Source organism: Lates calcarifer, linkage group LG20, assembly GCF_001640805.2.
Source record: "Lates calcarifer isolate ASB-BC8 linkage group LG20, TLL_Latcal_v3, whole genome shotgun sequence".
NCBI lineage: Eukaryota > Metazoa > Chordata > Actinopteri > Centropomidae > Lates > Lates calcarifer.
The window spans coordinates 17,827,258-17,840,570 of record NC_066852.1 but is presented as its reverse complement, the minus strand read 5'-3'; the positions used below and the strand labels follow the sequence as shown (position 1 = coordinate 17,840,570).

Genomic DNA, 13,313 nt, shown 5'->3' with positions numbered 1-13,313 from the left:
CCTGGTGAACACTACAATGGAAAAATGACAAATTGCAATGAAAATGTATGTGATACACAGGACTTATAAATGGCTGGCCATAATCTCTAAAGAACAATAAAGTTAATACATATATAGAAATAAAAATGGAAATTTAGTAGTGTAGTAAATCTTCTTTGTGAAAAAGAACAATATATGTAACCCTATAAATTTACTGTGTGCAGTTAAACAGGATAAAAGCAATACACTGCTGAGAAAATGTGCCATAGATGGATGGTTCTTCATTTAATACAAAACCTTAGAAAATAAAGCTGGTAAATTTCTTCTTTATCCCAGTAACATGAGTATAATAAACCACACCACCGGACTGGGATACATGTTCCTTCATTACCATGAACACAAGTATTGTAATTTATCATGGGTCAATCCCACATACACCATTCTGGTGACGTAAATACTAGTAAACCAAGTGTATTAATCTGCAGCTGAAAATCCTCTCTAACAAATGCACTATTTACTTCAGCTTGAGTAATATTTGATAAAGAAAAAAAACTACAGTGCCCAGCTATTTCAGGACATTACAGACAAACTATTAGTGACATGTTTTTAAAGATTTATGAACAAATGGTCTTGGGACAGAAAGCTACCAGAGACAGACTAATGCATTGCTGGTTTTGGACGTGTCACAGGACCTGTTGACAGTATAGAATAAGGCCAGTCTCATCCTTTGAGCTGAAATCACTGAGACTGTCACCAGCCAAGTTGTTGCTGTTTTCAGTTCAGATGATATAGATCCAGTGTTCCCTCAGCCCTCCTTACTTTTCCGCAAATGGCATGCACTGATATTAAAATGACACACGGTCTCTGTTTTTTCTTTCTCCAGCTCATTCAAAAATCCTTTAATGCACTGGTGCGGTAGAACATGATGGCCTACCTCATGGTGTACAGCAGCGTGCCTTCCTCTGTAATTCGCAGCAGCTTGTTTGGCATGGTCATGTTGTGGGCCACCGACTTCTTGCCATTGTGGAAAAAGGTATCAGGGGTCCAGATCTTGCTGGCCATCAGGTTGTTGAGACGCAGCACAGCCATGGGGCCTTTGAACTTTAATCTTTCATCCTTCCAGCTCTGTCTGAAGAAGACATCAATGGTGTACTCCTACAGGTAGATGGCGAGGTGCAGAGGAAAAGAGAATTCAATAAAGAGGAACACAAAAAGAAAACAGAAAGCCAGACCTCCACCCTGTTGCAGTTTTCTACCTTATCTCATACTTGGGCAAGATGCTGAGTAATCCAGCCTTATTCTTCCTTTTCACCTTTTTGTGCTCTCACATTTACCTTTTTTCTTCCTTGTGTCACTTTGACTTTCTTATGGTATTCTCGGCCTAGTTTCCCTGCTGGTAACTGTCTCTTCATGTTAAAGGCTTGGGCAGGGAGGATCCAGTAGATGGAGGTGCATTGTTTTCTAGCTGGTATCTTTTCTAAAAGAACACCTACGTTGTTACAGTATAGTAATTGGTCTCTATATTTACTAATGCAGTATGTGTGGTTGCATTTTATTGTTTACATAATTATGGTTAGTTTGATACACTATATGCAAATGGAAGACGATTTGGTATTTGGTCATTTGGTATTGCATTGTTGGGTAAGTGCCAGAAATGGCCATTGTTAGCATTTATCTTTGGGGGAAACTTCTTTGGTCAGTAATCTAAATTACACTGGACACAAAAAGGAAGCACTGGACACAAAATTAGGAGGACATTTCTTTTTGAAGGCAGCTTATGACTATAGCTGAGAGCAGATTTTAATGGTTCCACATGACTGCCCGGCAGAGTAAAGGGAGCTAGTGAAAATTACTGTGCAGCCTGTTTTTTTTTTTTTTTTTAGTTCTCTTTCCCCCCTCGTCTCCATTCGACCCACGTAAGATAATTAGTATGAGCTGAAACAGAGCTTCAAGGTAATAGAGTGGGATAGGAAAAAGCTGGAGATGGAGAAAATGTTCTTCAACTCTTCCTTCTGGCCTCAACACAGCAGCAAAATAGTCCGGGCTTACATGTCAGCCAGTGCAATTAACTGAGATTATGTCAAACAGAGTACACACACTTCACGTGCATGTAACAGGAGTCTTCCTCTTTCTTTTTTCAAGTGGTAATAGAGAGGCAGTGAGACATTTGGATGAGTTTAATTAGTTTCTGGTGCACGCGGGGAAAAGATCAGATGCTCATGTTTGAACAGCCCACAGCGTTTTTTTTAGGTTGCATACTGACAAAGACTTAGCTCCAGATTTTTCAGTAGAGATAGATCAGCATGTGGATATTTCTTAAAAATTAATACTTCTTATACAAGCTAAACAAACAATCAGAGTAATGAATAAACAGAGTTTTGGGGTCAGAGTTCACAGCACATTTCGACATGCACATAAAAGTCCCATGCACTCATATTTACAAGTAGGGCTGGCATTTACGCAGAGTGAGATGACGAACCATGCACCAGAAAATACATTCCACAGATGTGACAGTTTTATTAACACATCAGGATTTAATGGAATGAATCAAATTAATAAATATTTTACAGCCTTGAGACCCCTGACTTCTAAGCAGAGAGGTTAGAAGGCAAAGGGTGAGGGCGGGAGTGACATTTACAGAGGCGAAAAGGAGTCTTACCATGTCATGGTCCGAAACTGGCCCAATACTAGTCACGAAAATGTCAGTCTTGACTTCAGTTACACGCTCTGTTGAAGCAGGAAATTGCCAGAGTGAGTGACTATCAGTGGCATTCATTAGCCCCTAACTACCTGTTAATGCAAGACCACCTGGCTATAGTGTGTGATCCATTCAGTCTATTCAGCATTATTTTTAACACTTAGACACATCCACACACACATCCACATCCACACACACACACACACACACACATATTAGGAAAAAAAAACAAACACTACTATAAAAATGCCCATTTTGGATGTCGATAACCATTTCTGCTGGTATTGGTTTCAGTGTCAGCTCCATTACCCGGACAGTGGTTCAATCTCTTAACAAATTCGCGCATTGCTGTATTACTGAAAATATGCCACTCTGGTCCCATAATACTGATAGCCAAAATGGGTCCACTGGGGATTCATTTGGAAGGGTTAGCTGAGGGAGTGTGTGTGTGTGTGTGTGTATGTGTGTGTCTGTGGACGTGTGTGAGAGTTCATTCCTTGTGATTCCCAAACTGAAATGTGACAGCATGATTTATGAATGATACCCATCATAATCTATAATTTCCTCCCCTCGGCTCCCTGAACTTCTAGCAGGCCCGGTTTTATTCGCCTGTCTGTTTGATGCCTGCTGCATCACACTGTGCGATCGTCAGTGTCCTTCACACGCCAATTCGCACATTATCTCTCCCTCCTTTCCCTTTTACTCTGTTTTTTTTCTCTTTATCTGTTTCTCTCATTTTCCATTTCTGGGTTTGTCTCTTAGACCCACAGCCATTTTGTTTCTCTCTCTAACAATGGGCAGCTAACAACAGAGAATAGGTCCTCATTTATGAATGTACAGTATATTATAGCTACTCATCTTATGACAATTCACTGTTTCGCAAAAGCAGCTGGTGGTCTCCAGTTCTTTTTTTAAGTATCACACAAAAATCTGACACTGAAAGCAAACCCACCTCCATAAGATTTAGTCATATGGATATCATTCTGTGTAGTCATGTCAATAGTAAGCTATTTGTAGGAGTCTTTTGCATTACATTTGCATATTTGTGGGGGTGGGGTGGGGTGGGGGGGATTTAAACCATCACCATGAGGGAGAAAATACATTCAATGACTTGGATTTACTGACCTCCCAGTCCTGGCCTGAGGCGATTGTCATAGCCATCCAGAAGGCTGTCTAAGATCTTGGTGAACACTGTAGTGTTATCTTTCTGTTCATCTGTCATGCCGTTGTTGGAGCTGGCGAAGCAAAGAAGAAGATTTAAAGTCATAGCTAGAGCCCAAAACCACATTCAAAACTGCCAAAAGAGTAAGACCAAACTCTGAATGTGAATCATATATCACAGACCAAAAAAAAAAAAAAAAAGAGGATCTCTGCTCTGTAGATAGCCAGACATCTCTGTTGAAGCGCATGGGCAGCACAGAATGTGTCATGAATCACGTCATGAGAAAAATGAACGAGAGGACTCTGTCAGATCTTGCATGACACTGACGCATTTCGCTGTTGTTGCCAATTTACAATCCACAATGTGTGACCATGAGGTTTTAGATCATATTGATATGAGATGAATAAACCTGGGATTATTCAGAGGTGGACTGGTAACAATCAGATCATGTTATCCTGTATTATTCCTTTGGAAAATTCTTATCTTAATAACAACATGTCATGGATGTAAAACTGGGCAACACATGTAGCATAATGCACCCACTTCCACACCCACACGTAGAAATAATCTCATAGAATAAGAGTAGAAAAATCGTAATACATTATTTATACCTTAATATGGTCTTTTAGACCACAAAGGCCTTGCTGAATGTGCTGTTTGAACAACATGAAACAAAATGCTTGGGGCAATGCCGAATTGTGAGAGCAGAGTTTGCAGCTTCTCCTTGCATGAATATTTCAGCATACTTATTATCAGGAATACAGCCCCTAATTACATTGTGTACCATAAAGACAAGATGTGACAGAAATGTTTAGAGAGTATGTGTGCACGTGTGTGTTTGTATACCTGAATCAACGCATGCATGCACTGTATGCCCAGGGTGTGTTCACATATGCGAGCCTGTTTACATATTCATGCATATGTTTGCATGTGTGATAACGCTGATAATACTCCGATGAAAGTCTTAGCAATGTGCTGTACGCCGCTAAGCAATCATCCTCTTCCTCTCTATATAGCCAATAGCGTATGGTTTGATTGCATGCTAAATAAACAGCAAGTGTTTGGAAACAAGCTTCTGCTAGCTGAATGGCTCCAAGGAGAGGGAGAGGTCATCAAGATTAGTTAGCATGGGATGGGAGCGAGGGGGAAAGTAGGAGGGATGGCAGGAGGGAGAGTGGCATCTGGAGAGACATGCAAGAAATGCTCTGAAGAAAAGACAAAGGAGAGGGGGAAAAAAATGCTGGAGATAATGGAGATGAAGGAGGGGGAGATAAAAGGCGGAAAAGCGAAGTTTAGGAAAGGGGAGGATGCTGTTAAGTGAAACTGAGGATTGGCGTTTTACAGAGACGCAGCTCACATTCATGACTGTGGGACTGAGGCAGATCCCATTTTGCTTTCTAAATAAGGATGCTCCATCCGCATCACACATGGATTCATATAAAGGGGTTACAGCACTTCTCTCTGCCTCCAATTTCTCTTAATTCACAAGCCTCCCTCTATCTGCCAATAATAATAATAATAATAATGATAAGGAAAAATCTCTGAAAGCCACAGCCAGCAGTGAAACTGCAGAAACGGTGATGAGCAATTTTGTTTTGCGTCAGCTTTGGAAGCTACAGCTTTGGAATACTCAAATTCAAAACAATAATTAATCTGTTTTGTTCAGGTCTTGGACACCAATTATGTCTAAATGCAGGAAGCGTGAATTGCATCCATGGGACGTCAGCTGAGGCTAAAATAAAAAAGCAGCCTCCTCCTTTTCCCTCCCTTCTTAATATTCCCACTTTCAACATTTATTTAGGAATTTCCAATTTGCCAAATCAGAGCAAAACAATGAAACAGTCTTGCCCCCAAGGGTTACAATCATCTTGTTATAGTCTCTACCAACACAGAAAACAAGCCAGGATGTCTGTTAGCTCTTTCAAGTTCACCAATAATTACAAAATACAAGGAAAAAATCCATCCTTACAAGTCATTAATAATTAGCAGATGTAATGGTAAAAACTGTCCTTGTATTTCATGAATGATCCTCTGCTTATTTCACCTTTGTCAAAGATACTAACAAGTCAGATTAGTCACTTTTACACATAAATGAATAATAATGAATAATCTTTTTTAGGAGAGACTTTTTTTACAGTGTATACGGAAACATGGGTGGTGGTGGGGGGATTAGGGTTACATGCCACAGAAAAGAAAATGGAGAGGAAAAGGGTACTGTGGAAGAATACACATGTTTGTCAGCCAGGGGCCACTTCCTCATAAAACATTGTACACCATCCCCATCTACAGGTCATCTGAACAGCAACAGTGCCGTTCACACTCACTCAGCCGATTTCTCCCTCTCTATCTCTCGCTCTCTCTCTCTCGTCACTCGGATATCTAATTATAAGGCAATTTCTTTCGTTGGCAACATACTGTAGCAGAGTGCTAGGTCATCCTGATTACCGTGTCTTGTTGAAATCCCCCAAGGTGTGTATGTATGTGCATGCGGCTCCTGTATTTGACTTCAAAAAGTGAACTGGATTATACAGTAAATCTTTGGGTGATAATTGCTTTGCAGTTTGCAGTGACAGTTCCACAGTAAAGCAGTTGGTACTTTAACGTTTTCTCTGATGTAGCTCAACACGCAGCACATCAGACTCAAATCAAGCCCTCCATTTGCTCATCACTGCATCTCAAACCCTAAGCTACAGCTGTGATTAATCAATTAGATCAAATCAGTGTGCAATAGTGACATAGTGCAGTACGTTGTGTATATATATATATATATATATATATATATATAAAATGGGACGTTTTCCATTTATGTTTCTGCTTGTGTTCAGGGTATGTAAGCTAAAACCTGTACTGTACACTGTGTGGATGTGTGTGTGGTTTTTTTTATTGTGGTGTAGCTGTTGTCACACAGAGAGAGAAGCAAGCTGGACCATCTCAAGACATCACCACTAAAGTCAACTGCATTTGACAGTTGTACTGAATTATTCAACCATGCAGAAAAGCCTGATCCCTTCGGTCTCTCCAGGATTTTCCAGAAGGACCACAGTGGGATAAGAGTTCAAATGATCTTATGCAGTCGCAAAAGCTGCAGGCTTCTGTTTCTGCTGTTGTTTTACTTGTACTTGAGAATGTTTAACCAGTTTGCATGTATACATGTAGCGTTCGCTGTAAAACTGATTAATCCAAGGAGTGGAGTCAGATTATGATGTTTTTAGGTACACTACACATGAATGGCTGCCCAGCGTTTGAATCAAGTGGGAATTAATACAGTTACGGTCACATGACGGTGTGGATCTTATTGCTGTCATCTCCTATCCAATCACTCCCCTCCTTTCTCTCTGCGTTTATCTGCTTCTGGTTGGGTGACATCTGACACCTCAGTGTTGACATTGAGAAGTGTGTGTATGTGTGTGTACATTGACCCCTACCATCCCCGCAGCCACTGTCAAAAACATGTGCGCAAATCTGTGCCAAATATCACGGTGTAACACACACTATCTACTGTACACAGCCCAGGACAGGAAACATAGATATTGTCCCACAAGGCTAGTGAACCAAAAAAAAGTGTAACACAATGGTGATGTTGAATAGTGGCTATTTTGGCTCCTCATCTCCTCCTTCTGTATTGCACCTCTTATTACCTCTATGCAATTATAGGCATGGAGGTGTCCTGTGGGGATGCCCCAGTTACAACCACAGTGAATATGCTCTGTAAGAGTGTAACCCAGTAAACCAAGCAGTAGGCATGAGGACAGAATATCATCCCGGCAATTGACTGTCTGATTAACTGCCATGTGTTTCAGCCAGTTGACCATTTGGCAAGCACTTAGACCAGCATTAAAAGATCACAGTCCTCTTCAACAATATTGCATTGACTATTTTGCCCAATGCAGCGTGATCTTCACAGTTTGTCCCCCAAATGTCTGTATGTGTAATTACAGTGTCTCAGTAATGTCCTGATCATATAGACAATACTTAGACCTTCAGTTAAGAGCGTGCCAAGCATTCGTCTCAAACTGTGGCTCCAAACTGAGTTATATGAACAGTTGGCTTGATGTGTGCAGATTATTGAGGCATACATTCATACATCCAGAATCGTCCAATGATCCAATGCAATACACAGGTACACAATGCATCTGTGAATAAAAGTTTGTCCTTACCTTTTCCCGCCCAGCACGCCATTGGCGACAAGCAAGCAAGCCCACAGACACAGAAAGGCCGTCCTGCTCCGTCCACACATAGCTGCAATATGAGGACCTTTCACTGCTGGAGGTCAAAGAGAGAGAGAGAGAGAGAGAGAGAGAGAGAGTCATTACCGAGTCACATGAGCCAGTGGTCCTCCATTAAACCAACACTTCATCACATCAAATGTCAATAAGTTTAAGCAACACCAGCCAACATGGTGGGTGCAGGCTCTGAATCGGGGGGTGGGGGGGGGTTGTCCTTGTTCCTATAGAGATACTCTATGTGAGGTTTTTGGTCCTGGATGTTAATATTTCTCACAGATTTCACTGTGACAGCACATGAATCAAACCAAATGGCCTTGCCACATGCATTGGGCCATCACATGCCACTTGACACGCGCCCCCCTCAAAGATTTTCACATCATCATTTTGAATTAGCTGTCACATTGACAGAGAGATATTTTACACCCCAACTACATCGGAGACTGAATTTTAAATAGCCTCTCGGCGATTTCTCCGATCAGAAAGAGACCCAGCGCTAATACGACTTTCATTACTGACACTCAACACGCACGCATATGGTATGGCTGCAGCTGTAGTGCATGATAATTAAGAAGAAATAACAAGGCATCACATCATCGACCACATAACACCCTGTAAGGGCTTGTAGCACCTGTATACACAGCCTCCTCTAATACCCTGCAATGTGAAACGCGGCGGTACCGCAATATCAAACCAAATCCCCTAAAATAAGAGCTTTTGCTTCCTCTTTAATCATCAAGCTATGATGTCAGCCGGGTCATAAAGTATGTAAGCAATAGTCTGCGCTATTGTGCATGCAAAAAACACAATGCTCACATCCACGGTCCATTTTCTTTCTTTCTTTTTTTATGGAAAGCATAATCGATGTGTCCACGAGGGGACCCAATTACTTACTTGTACCAAAAGCGCTAAACCGGTCATTTCACAAAACGACCACAAAATTCTGCCACTGAAACACAGCCCACATAGAAGACAATACCCTTGCTACTTGCTTGTGATGTTCCAAGGTGCACTGTAAGCGGATGGGAGTTGGGGGTGGGAGGGGGTGGGGATGGGGGGGGTTAAGGTTGAGGGGGTGGACAAACAGTGCTCTGTTAAAAATAAAATATATATATATATATATATATATATTTAAAAATCAAATAAATCCTTTGGTTGACAAGGATTTGATAAAGCGGGGATGATGCAGATTAACGAATGGAGGAGAAAATCCCGCACAAGCATACTTTCTAAGTTATTCAGAGGAAACGTCACCCTCTCCCCTCCACAATATGTGAATATATTTGAGCTCGGGGAGGAATTTTAGCATGCAACTGGCAATCCCCGCAAGGCTGGATCTAAATACATGCATGGCGATCCAATTCGTGCGTGGCGGAGTAATTAAGCAAATGTGAGTCAATGCTGTTTTATTCGGAGCGCTGTCCGTGGTACCGAAGCCAGGGCTGCTTCCCGTTTTTTAAAAAAAATCAAAACCTCACATCAAACGACCCTTGTTCGCCATAAAATACCCGCATCAACGGTCTTAAATTTCGACGGCAAACTCTCCCCCTTCTCCCCCCCAATAACAAAAAGAAAAAAACTCGTCTTCGATTCTGGCGGTGTCCAGCAACACAAACCATTCCCTCTAAATCCGAGCGTTACTCCCCATCTCCCCTTCTTCTTCTTCTCCTTCTTCTTCTTCTTCTTCTTCCTGATACAAAAAATGCGATAAAAAATGGAGAAAATCACTTACAGCAGACGAGTCGAGGGGGTATATTTGGCGTCCGCAGCCTATATCCTCAAACTTTTTGTGAATATCTTTTCTAGCCGGACTGAATGAGAAAAATCCTCTGTGATCTCAGATCTGACGAATTCTAGCTTGAGGCTGGAGAAGCGGCTGCTGACGATATGCGCAGGTCTCTCTCACTGTTCATTGGTGGTGCTGTAGTGAGTTGAACTCTCTCAGTCTGTCAGCAACAACAACAAAAAAAAGATGTTCTTCTAAACTAAGAAATCTGCACTGTGTACCGAGGTTCCAACCCAAAAATACATGTTTTTAGTTCACCGACCGTGCCTGTAATTAAAGCGCATGGCACACAGGCTGCATCCAAGCGCGGACCATTTTATTTTAGAATAGGCTGTACCAACCTAATATAAAGACAAGCCCGCCCATTTTATATGCAGCACAATTTAACTTCCACTGCTGTCGCCCTAATCTCTTTTCCAGTGGCTGCTAAATAAAAATCCTCTTACATTTTCAACTGGGATCCCGTGTTTTCCCCCCATCGCGCTTTCTCTGTCTCTCTCCCCTGACTCCCTACGTGATGATTTCCAAGGAGATAAAATTGACATTTATCAAAAGACTCCGTCTCGCGACCACATAAAAGCAGCTATAGGGCATCTTATGGACAAGAGTGGTAGTTATATGAACAGACAGTGAGTACTTACGATGAAGCAGAGCAGAGAATTAAACGCGAATGGATTACACGGCTCGGATACGCGCGCACACACAAGCAGAGGGAAAGAGAGGAAGAGAGGAGGGAGAAAAAAAGACACCTCCAAAAAATCCCTAAGAAAATTGTGTTTCCCTCACCAGCTTTGCGCTGATGAGACGAGCCCCTTCTCTGCAATAAAATCCACCTCGAGTCACTCACCGTCTCCTAAAATCCCACGTTTCGCATCGAGGCAACAGCACTGTGTGTCTCTGTTTACAGCCAAATATTCTGCTGCTACAGCCGCGCCACTCCAGACTGAGCTCAGAACGGCGAGGAGCGCTGAGCTGCGTGCATCTGCAAGGGAGGAAAAAAAAAAGAAAAAAAAAAAAAGAAACGACGGGGCTGATGATACCCGGCGTATATTTTTGTAGTCATCTGCGTATTTCAAGTTAAACTACAAATCAGGGGACATTTTCATCACCGAGAACCACAGCGGGGAGGCATGAGAGGGAAACAAGGACAATTCTTATGGGCAGTTTTTTTAATATCATATCAGTGTTAATTCATGATGGCACGAGCCTCCTGTAAACCCCAGCTGTTGATTTGAGAATGCTTTTGACAGAGGAGCAACTCATTTTTTTCGCCCTCAGTTTTGACTGGGGGTTTATTTTCATCAGAGCAGGCAGAGTGAGCTGGCAGTGTAGTCACGTCAGTCTGGTCTGCAGTGCAACGTTTCCTCAGTCAGAGCGCGCGTGTGTGTGTGTGTGTGTGTGTGAGAGAGAGAGAGAGAGAGAGAGAGAGTGTTGCCTCCTCACGCGTGGTTAAAGTAGTGCATGTGTGTGATTAGTTATGATAGGCATCATGGGCTTATATGCGTCTCTGTATTCCCTATATTCAAGAGGACATCTATCTATCCATCCATCCATCTATCTAGAGAATAACCAAATATTTAAAGACTTCTCTCCACTCTTTTCCTCCCTCTTCTTGCGCTCTGCTCACATTTCGTCCTCATAACCTGATGCTGCAGGTGCACGCACATAATTTAATATACATCACAAAAAAAGACCCACCCCCCACCCCCCACACACACACACGCACACACACGCACACAACCCCACCGAGCTCTTTCCGTAGAATTAATGCCATTGTAATGCAAGTGGAGTATCATTTCAAGCTGCTGCGCTTCTCTCAAAGCCAGACGCCACCGCTGCATGTCACTTGATTTGCCTGTGAGCGCGCGTGCACGTGCGGGCATGCATAACCAACACGTGCCCGCACGTGCGCGTCGGGGGGTTGACGCGCGCGCCCGCGACGGATAGTGAAGACTGAAAAAGTATCCCCCCCCCCCAAACACACACACACACACCCCTCTCCTTCTCACGTTTTAATAACCTTCCGTTCTGCCAAAGAGAATTTCTTCGTGGGTAACAATAGACAGCTCTCTCCAAAAACAAGTGATCAATTAAGCCAAATTTCCCAGCGTCGCCTTTCTTAAACAAATGACGGCAAGCAAAGGAGACTTGCCTGCTAACGTACAGCTCCATCTCTGGGTAGGTGATGGGAACAGATAGTGAAGTGAGGGGCGTGTGCGTGCGTGTGTGTGTGTGTGTGTGCGCGCGCGCAAAGAGCTAAACGGAGAGAGATGGATGACGGTAATTTAGGTGAGAGATGTGCAGGTTATGGGGAAATAATCACTCGCTGTGAACAGTGCTTTTGAATTTTAAAAGAAGGGATATTGATGAACTACGCCCCCCCTCCCTCCCTTCTTTCTCTGTTTGTCACGGTGTTCTATGTGGTGACAACACCATGAGTGGTAAACTGATATTCAGAAGCAATGTGTGGCAGAGTCAGTCTTGTACCAGTGACACATTAACACAAGAAATAACCTGCAGATGCCTTTGTGTCATGGTACTTAATTGTTTCATGTCAATTTGTACATGTGTGGACATGTTCTATCTTTTTGTCACTGTTCATGCATCCAAGTGCCCAATCAATCTTGTTGTATGTCACTGTGTTTTAGTATTTATTTGCCCATTTGACCTTTTAAAGTAAAGTCATTCATTTTGTAGTTTATCACCGTGTTTTCATGTGTGTGAGTACTAGTCCAAGTGCACAACCATTTGTGCTTTGGGATGTCCTATAGAGCCTTTGTCCGGCACTTAAAGCAGCATGATTGTCGTCTCTCAAAGGAAAAGTGGCTCTTTGAGTGCTCGTGACCCTGAAAGGTTTTGCTGACCTCTTTTTTTTAGCTTAGTGAACACCTGCTTTTTAATGAATGTCACACAACCTAAACACCCACCAGATTTTTTCAGCCCTTGTCCACATGCACACAAACAGCAGTCTGAGTTTGAAGTCTGAATTTTAGTAAAGAGCATTTTAAAAAGGGATAAAAACCAGGACGGGAGGAAGAGGGTTTTTTTCAGCCTGCTCTTCACAGAGCGGGGGGTGTGTGTCTTAATTTGGCAGGTGACGTCACTCAATCGGAGATTCCTGAGGCTCTGTGAGTCTCTGTGCTCACGGACTCTTGTAGAGGCATGTTTTAGCTCCAGTTAAGTCAGGGCTGCTCCTCAATAAAGAAGGTCGCTCAAGACCACTCTCTGTCCGGTAGGCAACAGCAGGCGGGGCTCTCCTCTGGTGGCCTCCAACTGAGGCTATAGCAGGAGAGAGAGAGAGTTAGAGTGCAGTACTTCAGTTCAGTTACCGCAGTAATGCTTGATTTGCACTTGCCTTTTTTTTGCCCCTTGTGCTGGTGCATTTCACAGTGCCAGTGGGTTTAAACTCTGCTACTGCTCTGCCTCTTGAACCTGGACTTAGCGCCCACTGTCTAACAGTGGCTC

The 13,313-nt window shown here is 42.7% G+C and overlaps 1 protein-coding gene across 5 annotated transcripts in view; it reads right to left on the bottom strand.

The window, feature by feature from the left end:
• Nucleotides 1-10,855, bottom strand: part of gabra1 (gamma-aminobutyric acid type A receptor subunit alpha1) — a 30,361-nt gene extending 19,506 nt beyond the window's left edge. Inside the window, exons 1-5 of one of the 5 annotated variants that reach the window (XM_018691452.2) lie at nucleotides 10,696-10,855; nucleotides 7,997-8,099; nucleotides 3,803-3,912; nucleotides 2,639-2,706; nucleotides 914-1,134 (exon numbers count right to left, since the gene is read on the bottom strand). In XM_018691452.2, coding sequence (XP_018546968.1) covers nucleotides 914-1,134; nucleotides 2,639-2,706; nucleotides 3,803-3,912; nucleotides 7,997-8,076 — 479 coding nt within the window. In that variant the 5' untranslated portion in view covers nucleotides 8,077-8,099; nucleotides 10,696-10,855. The other 4 variants (XM_018691449.2, XM_018691451.2, XM_018691450.2 and 1 more) reach the window with 4 other exon arrangements.
• Between the last annotated feature and the right edge of the window lie 2,458 nt (nucleotides 10,856-13,313).